The sequence below is a fragment of the Aquarana catesbeiana genome, linkage group LG02 (assembly GCF_042186555.1).
Source record: "Aquarana catesbeiana isolate 2022-GZ linkage group LG02, ASM4218655v1, whole genome shotgun sequence".
Lineage (NCBI taxonomy): Eukaryota > Metazoa > Chordata > Amphibia > Anura > Ranidae > Aquarana > Aquarana catesbeiana.
Genome location: NC_133325.1, coordinates 276,663,801 through 276,677,408, shown reverse-complemented (window position 1 = coordinate 276,677,408; position 13,608 = coordinate 276,663,801). Strand labels below are relative to the sequence as shown.

General features: G+C 42.7%; 1 protein-coding gene across 2 annotated transcripts in view; it reads left to right on the top strand.

Moving 5' to 3' along the window:
* The window catches only part of BIVM (basic, immunoglobulin-like variable motif containing), a 37,575-nt gene extending 28,918 nt beyond the window's left edge, over positions 1-8,657 (top strand). For both annotated transcript variants that reach the window (XM_073614459.1, XM_073614460.1), the window contains exon 10: positions 5,078-8,657. In XM_073614459.1, coding sequence (XP_073470560.1) covers positions 5,078-5,374 — 297 coding nt within the window. In that variant the 3' untranslated portion in view covers positions 5,375-8,657. The remainder of the gene's footprint in view (positions 1-5,077) is intronic.
* The last annotated feature ends 4,951 nt before the right edge of the window (positions 8,658-13,608 follow it).

Here is a 13,608-nt window from a genome sequence, read left to right as displayed (position 1 = left end):
AGTGTGAAACATGTCAGCTGTTGTCCTGTACTTTTACGCTGTGGTGTCCTGTGTACTTCATGATCCAGCATCTTCAATAAAGACACTTGAAATTTCTTCCAGTGTGCGGCTGTCCAGAACTTTTTTGTATCCTTCCTGCCTGTCTCAGAATTAGCCAGCACCTGGGGCTCTTCTTCCCTGGAGGTCAAGGACTTGTTTATTCCGTGGTTGATGTACCTAATCTGAAGGAGCTTCCTCAAAAGGCTGCAATCAGCCACATGAGAATGAGGGTCCATCTCCCAGTGATCAGGTCCCATGAAGGCAGCACTTGCTGCAGGATCCCACTGTGTAATGCCTGCTGAGAGGAGCTAGGGTCATCCAGCAATGGATGCTTCCTACCATGCAGAAGATGAGAAGCATCCAGATGCAGAACCCTCACCTCACTCTGCAGTGTGGAGACCACCATTCTGGGAGAGACAGATGGCGATGTCTACTCTCTACAGAAGGGACACAGCTTTGGTTTCATGCAGAAGGGTTAACAGAGTGGTTATCTGACTTCAAACCCTATGGCGTAAGTGGGAGGCAGGCTCTGAATGCTTATGTTTACTTACTGTTGAATGAAGGGGAGAGGTTAGATTCCTCCAACCCCTCCACAGTCGTCCTGCGTTGAAGCAGAAGCATTCTCTGGTGAACTATATGACATTGCTAATGAAGGTGTCAAGAGCAGGTCCTAAGAGATGTTGTTCCTCAAAGGTAAACCAAATCAGATGCTCCTTGGATGCAACATCAGCTTCTCAAGCATTTGTACAGACATTAGTCCAATGAGAGGCATGTTTAGATGCTTAAAGCAAGTCCTCACAGCATAAGACCACAGCTTCAATCATTTGCTCCAACCCCTCTGTGAAACAGGGGCTACCTCAGCAGATGAGTGGGTGGAGCCTCTGCATCATTACATACAGTACAGGGGCCCAGAATATTTAATGCTGAGGAGGCTGGAGCGAGATCAAAGTCGATCAAAGCTTACAGAGCAGGTTGCAGGGGACCAGTCACAGCCTTGGAAGGGACCCTGCTGGAGTAAGGTTAGTATTTGCTCCTTAATCCTCTACCTATAGACTAAATGAGAATTTAACCAGTGCAATATGAGGGATCCACCACTGCAAGGGTGGCTTTTTTTTATTTTCTTAGAGCTGAGTTTTACTATACCGCTAACATAGGATGGAGAGTCACGTTAAATAATTCAAACTGGGAGTTAAGGAGGGAATTTGTCTAGCGATACAATCTGGAAAAGTGAGCATACCTTCAACCTGCTTAGTGGTCTGCTTGTTAAAGTGGATCACTGGTGTGTCCATGGTGGGAATGGACCACCAATTTAGACGTTAGTGTCCTGGTGGGACCCAGGAATCTTCATCTACATAGAGGAATGGCAAAAATTTAGTGGGACACTCTTTCAGCTGTAGGGGCTCTAAAAGACTCAATGCCTGGAACAGCAGGCTGATCCTCGATATGCAGGGTAGTACACACTGCATCAATGAGGTTTAAAACCTCCTCCTGTATGAATCACCTGCAGGGGACTGCAGTGCCTTAAAACAGTCTCTCTAGTAATTGATTGTTGAGACTCTGAAACAGAGATGGTAACGGGCCACAGGCCTGGTTTGGTTTAGGGGCTTGAGAGGGTCGGTGATAGACTCTGCAGGGGTCGGCACTAGAGCGGGCTTAGAACTTCTGTGAGCAGTGTGTTCCAGTATCTGAGCACAAACAGTCAGGAAGTCCACAACTGACATGGGGGAGAGGCCTCGACTGTACCCAACAGAGCTGCAGTAGACACCATTGAGGACAACTCTGATAATGTATGTGAGACAAAGCTTCAAGTACAAACTAAGGCAGCTAATGCTGATGAGTGTTTTAGGCAGCCAGTAGTGACCAAATCACGTACCCGGGCAGTGAATATAGACCAGAAATCCACAGGAGCAGCAATGGGATGATACCACTTTGTGCTGGCAGGAATGGATGAAGGCAGATATGGAGCTCCTAAACCACAGGCTAAGTTGCTCCCTGTACTTGTTATTGATCTAGGCTAGGTTTAAAAAGCTGAGTTTTTTTGTAGTTAGTAGTTTGTAATACACAGTTGCCTTGTACCTATACAATATTCAGATCTTCAGAAGTAACCGTCACAGGCTCACAGTCAAAAGTTCTGGACAGCTTCAATGCTGCTTTGCAGAAGAACCCAGCAAAAGCAGCTCTTAACCCGCATTTCTTCCCCAGTTTCTCTCCCTCGCACAGCCAGCGTAGCCTTGACACTAGGAAAAAGGCAGGGGAGGTTGGCAGGGTTGGAGGGTAAGACCTAGGACCACTGTGTGGGTGCCAAACGTACTCCTTGGCAACAGATGACATCTGTTGGCAGCCCCACACAGGGTCAGTGCTTGTAATGCTGCAGTAATAAAAGTATTAACAACCCAGGACTCTGTGTAAAGTAATGTAGGCTTGATCAATCTGCATGCCTTTGTTGGGGCAGTTTTTAGGCATTTTGCTAAGGCACCCCTGAAGAACCCAGACAACACCTCAGGGTGCCGCAGCATCCTGGTTGATAAAGGCTGCTCTAGGCTGAATGATGGGAAAGAGCACATGCAGAACTCCACCTAGAAGATTATGTCAGCAGTTAATTCCTCAGCCTTAACCTTTTACCTCTGCAAAATTTTGAAATGGTACCCAATGTACAAATAGCGAGGTAGCACCTGGTACTTCAGCTTAACTGGCCTGACTAAGTGAGCCTTCAAAGTCTGGTTCATACCTGGGGCTGTGACAAAGCTCTGGACCCAAACTACCAAGTGCAGAGCCCAGTGCTCACAGGTCACATTACAGGCTAGCCCTGCATGTCCAGCAGCACCTGGGTGTGGCCTCAAAAGCTAATGCTGAGGAAACAGCAACTGGTTAATTGCTATGTAGAGACCAGCTCAAACAAAAGTGCCACAAAAAAATCATGATTGAAGTCAGAGGGGAAAAAATGCCACAGATTGGGAGAGCTAACTTTAAAATCGTTACTTTTTTCAGAGCTGAAGAAAAGGGCATGTTGGGTAAAGGAGGGGCTGGCTTACAATTTTTCTATATGTCCCAAACTTCTGTAGGTGGTAGTATAACCTGAGACAAACCAAATGTAACAACAAGTCAGTTCCTGGCCAGTCTACCAGGTAGTCATCAAGGTGAAGGTTCAGCTAACCACCACCAGTTCAAATCAGTATTTCAGGGATAACCGCACACTAGGTAAAGCCAACTCTTTTATTCCATCATTGTAAAAGCATGGACAGTAACCATATTGTGACAGGAGAAACATTGATCACGCACAGCAGTGTGAAATGCGTTAGCATCTATTTCTATGCTTTTACAATGATGGAATAAAAGAGTTGGATTTACCCAGTGAGGAAAAAAAATGCAGAGCTGCCCCAATCCTGCTCTTCTGGGGTCCCCTACTGTTTCTCCTTGCTCCTCCTCTTCTCAGGTGTGCCACCATAGGAAGCCACTTCCTATGGTGGCACAACTGTGGGCTCGATCCCGAGCCACGCTGACTGTGTCCATAGACACTGACAGTGCAGCTCGGCCCCACTCCTTCGTCACAGGATTTGACTGACAGCAGCAGGAGCCCATGGCTCCCACTGTCACAGCAAAGCCTGTGAGAGTGGAGAGAGCAACTACCGACAGGCACAGCACTGGATCGAGTGAGGGTTCAGGTAAGTATGAGGGGCATTATTACTATCTAAATATTTTTTACCTTAATGGAGGGAATGTATTAAGGTAAAAAAAATGTTCAGGCTTTAGAACTGCTGTAAAGAGTAGGGAAGATTAGTATCTCTATCATCTTTTAGGTAAAAGGAAAAATCTACTCCTTCCTCACACTATCCAAAACAAAAGAAAAAACGTTTTGGCTGGAAATGCAAATAAAAGGGGTTGTAAAGTCAGAAGGTTTTTTATCCTAATGCATTCTATGCATTAAGATAAAAAGCCCTCTGTGTGTATGGCTCCCCCCCAATACTTACCTGAACCCCCACTACCCAGCGATGTCTACGAGTGCCTCGGCCATCCAGGACTCTCTCTCCTGATAGACTGAGAAACAGCAGCGGCGTCATTGGCTCCCGCCGCTGTCAAAGTCAGTTAGCCAGTTGGGAGAAAGAGGGGGCGGGGCAGAACCGCTGAATGGACACAGGAGGCTCGGCTCGGGTGCCCCCATAGCAAGCTGCTTGCTGTGGGGGCACTCAACAGAAGGGAAGGGCCAGGAGAGCCGAAGAGGGACCCAAGAAGAGGAGGATCATGGCTGCCCTGTGAAAAACCAACTGAACAGAGGAGGTAAGTATAACATGTTTGTTATTTCTTATTTTTATAGAAAAAAACAGACTTTACAATCACTTTAAGCACCATAATCTTAAAGTGGATGTAAACCCGAAATTTTTTTTTTTTTATCATACTGTAGAGTATAAGATTTTCTATCATTTGAGCCCAGTCTTGCCACAAAGAGCTAATCCAGCTCTGAGCAATTCTTTTATTGTTCAGTGAGATAAATCTTGACAAACAGAGAAAAACTTTGTCAAATCCTCCTCCTTGCTGTGAGTGACAGGTGATTTACATATCCCGTGCACTAGCCTAAGAGACCTGCAATATTTTTTAATTCCCAACCCCACTCGTTTCTTCAGCAGCTCTGCAAGGATTGGTTGTTCCACACCTCAGCATGATTTTGGCATGCTGAAGTCATGTGGTTACTTTTCTGTCTTTTCACTGGATGTTAGAGATCATAGCAGAAGTTCAGTGTAAGAAATACACAGGAGAAAATGCATATTGACAAGGGGAGTGTAGAGGTGGGCGGGGAGTCTACTGATATCACGACTCCACCCACCGAGCTCCAGACAACAGACTCACCCACAGAATCTGCAGTTTTTCGGGTCTAATAACAGACAGAGGGGAGACATTTGACAGGTAAAGATACATGCAGGAGGCATGTATATCCTTATAGATAACCCCTATGGCAGTAGTTTACAAAGGATGACATTGGGTTTACATCCACTTTAAGTTATTTTTTTTAAATGATCTCTCTCTATAATGTAACATATTTCAGACTGGAGGAAATCTCCATTGTATCATGGCTTTTCAAAGACTCAGCTGGCAAAGATTTGGTCCGTGGACCTTTCAGCTTGGCAACCTGAGACCTGACCCCCAGCCTCCAGCTCAAACAAGGAGAATTCCTAAATCGGAAAGTGAAGATAATGTGACGAAGAAACAACACGGACGCCTGGGAAGGTCATTCAGTACTGGCTTTCAGCAGGAGCTTGCATGGAAGAGAATATGTAACGTCAGTGAGAGACGAGGCAGTGGCTCCCCAGAAAGCGATACAGATGGCGATGGGACTGACTGACCTGAAGGTCAACATTGCAAATGAATATTCTACTAGAAATGTGTGCTATGTTATCAGTTCACAGCAATAGTGTTGGAATGATGAACTTGTGTTTTTTAGAGGTATAAAAACCACGCATGTACCTCTTCTTTGTTAGTTTTGTTCATTTCTGTTACACATTGGTGTAAGCTGCTCATGATGTTGAAATACTGTGGTCATGACTGTGATACTGTATGTATAACAAAGACTTTGTTGCCTCAAATCCATGAAGCTGGATAAACTCACATGGGCAGCCTGTTAGAAAACAAAATCACTATCTAATCTAAGAAACATATGGCCTAATTTAATTATAAAAAAAATAAAATTAAAGTGATCTTTAAAGACTGGCCTCACTTTACAAGTGTGGATTCACAGCTGAAAGCAGGGTGTGGAGGGAGGAAGTGTGACGGGGCAGACTTTGCAATGCCGATGCCATCCATACCTGACACTTGGCCAAGTGACACAATATGCCATCCATACCTGACACTTGGCCAAGTGACACAATAATCATCAATTAATGCTTGGCTAAACATGAATTTGTCAAGATTTGTATTCAGTACAGATTCCCTGCAGTGTTTTTAAAAAACATTTGCTGTGTGGATGTCTTAGCAATTGCACAAACAACGCAAGCCATCCCTGTAATGTTTGTACTATGTGTAAAACGTTATTTTCTATGCATTTCCTATGATCATCGGCTCCATTTAGTGGCCATAGTGTGGTATTTTTCGGAAATATTGCTATCAGGAATACGCTGCATTATGGCCACTAGATGGAGCGGACGATCATAGGAAATGCATAGAAAATGACACATTTTACAAACATTACAGGGATTTTTTTTTTGCAAATGCCAGGACATTCAGACAGCATATTTTCTATATAACCTTCAAATTTGTTATTATTAAAGCCTAATTGAAGTTTTCATTTTGACTGTATATTTAAAGTGTGCAGAAAATGGTGTTATATAAATAGGTTACTTCAATTGGATAGCCTAAATTAGCTTAAGGACTAGTACATATCTGTGTTTAAGGACAGCAAGATGCAGTGGTGCCGTGCTATCTATGTGAAACCGCTGTCTCCATTAGACACCCAACCTAGTTAGATGTAGAACTCTCCATTTAGCAAAGCATATGCTGATTGGAGAGGACTATTTCTGACTTTGGAGGGGCAGGAGTCCAACTGAGATTGCTGCTTTTGCATAGATGGCAGCAGTCTTCTCTGAAGTCTCCTGCTCTTAAAGCGGAGCTCCACCCAAAAGGGGAAGTTCCACGTTAAGGTCTCCTCCCCCGCTCATCTTTCAGTAGTGGTACTTTTGAGGAGGGGGTGGGTACCTGATTTTGACAGGTACCCGTTCCCACTTCCGCTCCGATCGCCTAGGTCAGCGGTTCTCAACCTCAGTCCTCAAGTACCCCCAACGGGCCATGGTTTCGGATTTTTCCTTTACTTTGCACAGCTGCTTTAAATCAATATCAATGACATGGTATTAATAAGAGCTATTTTATCTAAGGGAAGTTCCCAAAACATGGCCCGTTGGGGGTACTTGAGGACTGAGGTTGAGAACCACTGGCCTAGGTGATCTGAAGCAGAAGTTCTCCTCCCTTCCACCACTGTTCTGGGACATGTGACAGGTCCCAGAAGACTGCGGGACCATTCACGATGTGCGGCGGGCACCCGGGTGCCTACAGCTAAGATGCTGGCACCGAAGACAGAAGATGAGGTAAAAACGGCTGGGGTGGGGCAAATCACTGGATCATGGGACAGGTGCACGGCCGTTTATTACAAGTTAGCAGCTACAGTTTTTGTAGCTGCTGGCTTTTAATTGTTACACAGGAGACTAGAGCTCCTTTCTAAACACAGGTTTTTTGGGGGGCTTCAGCTAATTTAAGCAAGCAAATGTAAGCTTAAATTTAGTAAAAAAAAAATTAAAATAAAAATCGGGACAAGGGACATGACTTATTAATCTGATGTGTCCCTTATGCTGCTGGCACTTGTTTAAGTGAAACCTTCCTCATGCGATCCCCCCCCCCCCCTTAATCTTTGGGTGCAGTGGGGGTTAAAAATCTGATGGACCTGTCACAGGCACTTGTCAAGAGTGCAGCCTGTCTTACCTTTTTCATAGAAACTGTACTATAGCTTCTATGAATGAAAAAAAATCTATGTATGTAGGACTTGTGGATGAATGAAAGGTCTGTCCCCTCCATTCATAGATCTAGTTTCTATGAATGAAAAACGAATACAGCTTTTATGAATGGAGTAGGTAGGCAGAAAGGGGCAGAGTTGGCACTCTGGATGCGCAAACGACTGGTCCCTCAGCTCTATTAACCCATGCTGCACTGGAAGATTATAGTGGGGGGTGGATCAGGGGAGGATTTCAAGTAAACCACAGCCAGATGTACAAGGGATACATCGGAATTGATAGCAAGTCATTTTACTTAAATATGCAGTTAAAGATAAAACTTTAATTGGCCTTTAATGGCAGACCCTCACCAACCCAAGCTGACAAGGACTTTATTCAATTCCTGTGCTAGTACGCAAGCCCGACTTATTTTTAAGGGCTGATCCACTTTTTCAGGTGTAGTTTCTATAACTAAATCTCCGTTACTGAAATTCTGCTTATTCTAGAATATAAAATTCTAGTTCTCCAAATTTTTATAAATACCATGAAAAATAAACTGATCTTTTGAGAAAGTTTCTATATATTCATGAAAGCTTTATTATTTGATAGGTTGATCACTGGTTTATCGAAAGCTTCCAGCTATGATTTTAGAATTGACATCCAGCCGTTCACAGTGATCCATTAGATATTTTGCATAAGCACATGTGTAGTAATATAATTTCAGTATTGCATTGACTTTGCCCTTGGGACACAACAGTTAAGGCGTGTAAAGAATATTATCTCTATAAAGATGTAAGTTAGCATGGTATTGTATCAAGTATGTTTAATGGAATTGATCTGCATGGTTTATTGACTAAAGATCTCTCCCCAAATCTTCTGATAGGTTCCTGAAGAATGGTTTCTTTTTTTCATTTACTGATTTGAATGGGGCATTTTATAAATATTTCTGCTAGGAGATAATATATATTTATTATTTACCATACCAAACTGTACAGCATGTTATTAATGCTGGAAAATCGTATTTACTCTATGTAGTACAGGAAAATGATTTTGCTTACTAGTAAAACTTATTTTCTACTTTTTATAGTTGTACTTCATTAATTGCTATTGTATCACTGATTTCTTATCAAATCCATAAAATGTAAAACCACATTCATATGAGTGATTTTTTTTCCCTACATTTCCTAAGCCTCTGAAACATCCAGTAAGTGTTGCCTGATGTTCACTATCATCAATTGGATGAGTGGATGTGGGCACTTGCTTGTATGGCATGATGCTACTGACCAATCACAATATTTTCTTCCAGGGGACCACCTTTATCATCGGGTAATAATTACAGTCAGTCAACTTTTATAATCTTTTGCAATCAATCTACAACATGCTGTCATTTTATGGGCCAAACCTTTGTTTGCTGTAAGCCCTGGTTCACACTGATGCAATTTCTGATGCGTTCCAGAACGCATGGAATCACAAGACAAGTGAAATAACATTTCTGCTGAGGTCATTCACATATATGCACTGAAAATCTGATGCATTTTTAAAAAGGCTCCTGTGCGGGTTTAGTGCAGTGTGATTTGTAGCTCCATGAACTTGAATGGAAACCACATGCAGAGCGCTTATCTGTCCTAAAGTAACATGATTCCAGTAAGTTTTCTGCAAGTCTTTGCTTTCTTCCTCACCTCCCATCCCAAGATAGAGGCATAAATTGCAGCTGTATCCAAATCGCATAAAAAACACATTAGGATCGCATCTGAACCGTATCAACTCACGGCGTTTCCTGCACTGCATAAGTGTGAATCTAGCCTGACTCCCTATGTTGTGGAAATGAAGATGACAAGCTCTAACGAAGATCTCCATAGGAGTACATAGTTGTAAAACAGAGGATGGTTTCACCTTCCAAAATGTTTACAGTACTCTCCAAACACTACCCCTCTGCTACTCAGCATAGCCATAGGTGACACCACAATTTCCTGTTTATGTAGTCTACCTGTTCATTGTACTATAGAGGGCCCCGTGTCAACTTTTTTTTTTTTGTTCGTTTAAGTGTTTTGTTTTGTTTTTGTTTTTTTTATTCCCATACAAGTTTATACAAATGCAAAAGCCTGCTTGAAGCTGATTCAGAATGAGGACAAATGCACAAATGATCTCAAAAGCCTCTTTTAAACTGCTGTCAAACTGATACCAATGACACAAGCTCAAAGTTCATCCACACCGGCCTTAAATGACCTGATTACACTGCTGCAGTCCAGCATTGGCTCGTAGTTTTGAGCTTCCTACTCTCATTTGGATTTCCACTGGGCAAGACATTGTGCAAAGTGATTGCAAACAGATTTCTGACCGTTTTATATTTCAAGTGGTTGTAAAATATGAAGAAAGCAATATCCCTCTATAGCGTGTCTCAATTAAGAACACAGAGTGTCATTTCTGTATGCTCGTTTGTTACTTTGCTATCAACAGAAGTCACTTCTGACAATTTTTCCTGACATCAAGAGAAAAATTGTGATAGGGGCAGGACCTCCAGCTGATTGACAGCCTCAGTTCTGTTCCTGTGTGCTGTGGGAAGGGGAGTGTGTCTTATCCCTGCAATCAGCTCTTGCTGAGCTCTGCAGAGTGTAACTCCAGCTCTCCGCCCCCTTTTTTCTGACCGCTCAGACAATATTTATAAAATCTGGATTTTGAACAGATATAGAGAAGAGAAAACTGCAGATAAACAGGTACAACTTATAGAGAATATGTTTCATCTCTATCACCTGAGGCCAGTCACTTCACCGGGGATATGTAAGGGTTTACACAACCACTTTAAATATTTGAAAATAGTCATGTGACGTGAAAAAGTACACCCCCAAGAAAACTGACTTTTTCTAACTATTTGAATAGGCAAATGTTAGAACCACAGTGCCTATAGATAAAGGTGACATACTTGAAAGAAACAAGGAATATTTGCCTTTTCAACCATTTACCATTTAAAATCAGGGAAAATCGCGGGTGCGTGTTATAGGCCGATCCCCGCCAATTTTGTTCTGATCGGAGCGATTGCGGCTATCGACATACACAGCTGTGTGTAAATTCAAATATTGCGCCGAGACTGCAGGGACTCGTCAGAGCCGAGATACACATACCTGAGTATTCTCGGCGCCGCTCACAGTCACGTCATTGGACCTGTGTTATGTCCATCATAGGGCGGGACTGGGCGTGACTGTGAGCGGCACCGAGAAAAGCAGAGGATACTCGGGTATGTGTATCTCGGTTCCAACGAGTCCCTGCAGTCTCGGCGCCATATTTGAATTTACACACGGCTGTGTATGTCGGCGGCGATCGCGGCAATCACACAAGGCTGCACTGGGGCAAGGCTGCACTGGGGCAACGCTGCACCGACAAGGCTGCACTGGGGCAATGCTGCACTGACAAGGCTGCACTGGGGCAATGCTGCACTGACAAGGCTGCACTGGGGCAATGCTGCACTGACAAGGCTGCAGATGGACACCGATAAGGCTGCATTGATGGGCATTTTAATGTAAATTTTTCTTCCTTAAACTTTACTCCTACAAGTTTTTTTCCTTAAAATTCCCTCCTAAACTTGGGGTGCGTGTTATACGCCGATAAATACGGTATTTATATTTTTGTTAGTCTGATGTAATAGTGTACATTAGTATCAGAAGCTGAGACTGCCTACTTTATCAGAAATTATTTTTGCAATGGTTTTCCTCATTTAAAGCAGAACTTCACCCAAAAGGGGAAGTTCCGCTCTTCCTCCAAATTTTTTTAAGGGGGGGTTACCTGGTTTTGAAAGGTACCCGCTCCCAGTCAGATAGCCACTGCGGACTCACTGGAATTTCTTCTCCCCCCTCTCCTCCTGCCTGCAGCCTTCTGGGACTTGTCACAGGTCCCGAAATGCTGCGGGACCATTCACAAAGAACAGTGAAGCTTGCGCAGTGGGTAGTCAGCCTTGAAGCCGCAAGGAGTCACAGCCGGCTGCCCACAGTTAACATGGCGGCGCTGGGGACCCGAAGACCAGTGAAAAACCCGGCTCGAGTGCGCTGGATCCTTAAAAGAGGAAGTAAACCCTGATGGGTTTTACTTCCTCTTTTTTCCCCTGCAAAGTAAAAGCATGTTAGGTTAGTATGCTTCGCATACTAGCCCATTATGTGCCACTTACCTGCAATCAAAGCTCGCAATGTCCCCACATCCATCCTTACCCCGCTCTGTGACTGACAGGAGGAGAATGACATCACTCCCGCACGGGCCCTTTAGAAACGGCACGATCGTCCCCTTTCTTCAGTGCGCCGATGACGTTGGCGCAAGCGTATATGGTAAATATCTCCTAAACTGTGCAGGTTTAGGAGATATTTCCAATACCTACAGCTAAGCCTTATTTATAGGCTCACCTGTAGGTAAAAGTAGTGTAACCTAGGTTTACAACCATTTTAAGGGCCTCGCACATGGGTCGAATGTCGGGCAGCATTGGGCAGTTCAATGAAAACAATGTCTGACTTTTGGCCCATGTGTATGGAAGCCGGCTTCTGTCAAAAAAGCACAACCGAAAAAGGTCTACGTGTCGGAATCTGATTAGCGTTCCCAGCCAGTGTGTTCTGGTGGGGGGGGGGGCATCCCCCTGTCAGAACACAATAGCTCAAGTAGGAGAGATTGCTGTACTAACCTTGCATAGCTAGTACAGTGGCACCTCCCAAACTCTTCAGTTTTTTTCTATTTTTGTTCAGACCACTGGGTTGAACGAAAAAAAAAAAATCTAATAGTGTGTACTAGGCTTAAGACGGGTGAGTGTCTATTAAAAGTCAGCAGCTCCAGTTTTTGTAGCTGCTGACTTTTCATTTTTCCAGGACTGTCTGAAGGTCCTCTTTAAATATGTAAAACTTGCATTAAAAAATACTTTAAGGTAGGAGATTGGTAAGCATGCCCTATTTTTTCTCTTTAAACAGAAAGTCAAAATATATTTCTTGGATCATTTGAAATTTAAATCTGTTTATAATTCACATTTTAATAGCTTACAAAGTTGTAAGGTAGAGGACATGAAATCCAATCTCAAGTTCACATTGGCATCATCCCATAAATGAATATGGTATTTTTGAAACAGAAGAGTAGAGTAGTGGGACTTTAAATATGCCAAATAAGAACAGAACCAAAATAAAAATCTATATACATTTTATTACACATAAAACATTATCATAGACACAATATTAAAAACATAGATATGCATAGAGAAACTTTGCAATAAATACAAAAATATGTAAATCTGATGGATACACGTACTTGTATCTGGTCTACGTGTTACATGGGATCCCTCGCGCCTTCAGGACCATACATTATTGCAAGTGTGTTTATATACAGAGTTTCTTACTCAATATCATAAATCATCAAAGCCGAGGAGAGGAATACAGGATCTGTCTTAGATGCTTTGCCTACCGGCCCATAGGATATAGTCCAGACCTATAAAGGCAAAAGTAAACAAATATCCAAGAGGGGAAATAAATATCCGGTGTATATCAATATACTCCAAACGATGTGAATCCCAATATCTATTTAAGACAGAGGGAATAAATCCAAAATACCAAGAAAACCAGGCATCTCTGTGACGATCACAAATGCTGGTATATGGTGGTAAGAACATATCCACCTCTCCTCTGGCAAAGATTGGATATTTATGTTTACTTCTACCTTTATAGGTCAGAACTATATCCTATGGGCTGATGGGCAAAACATCTAAGACAGATCCTATATTCCTCTACTCTGTTGTTTTGATGATTTATGATATTGAGTAAGAAACTCTGTATATAAAACACACTTGCAATCTATGTATGGTCCTGAAGAAGCAAAGGATCCCGCGTAACGCGTAGACCAGTTACAAGGACATGTATCCATCAGATTTACATATTTTTGTATTTATTGGAAGGTTTCTCTAGGCATATCTATGTTTTTAATATTGTGTCTATGATAATGTTTTATGTGTAATAAAATTTATATCGATTTTTAGTAGCTTACCTCTATGATATTCTTCTTCAACATCATCTTTACCTGGGGGTTTTTTTTCTATGTAAGCTTTGTTAAATAGTCAATTTTGCTTTATAGAAATTTAACGTGTAAAAAC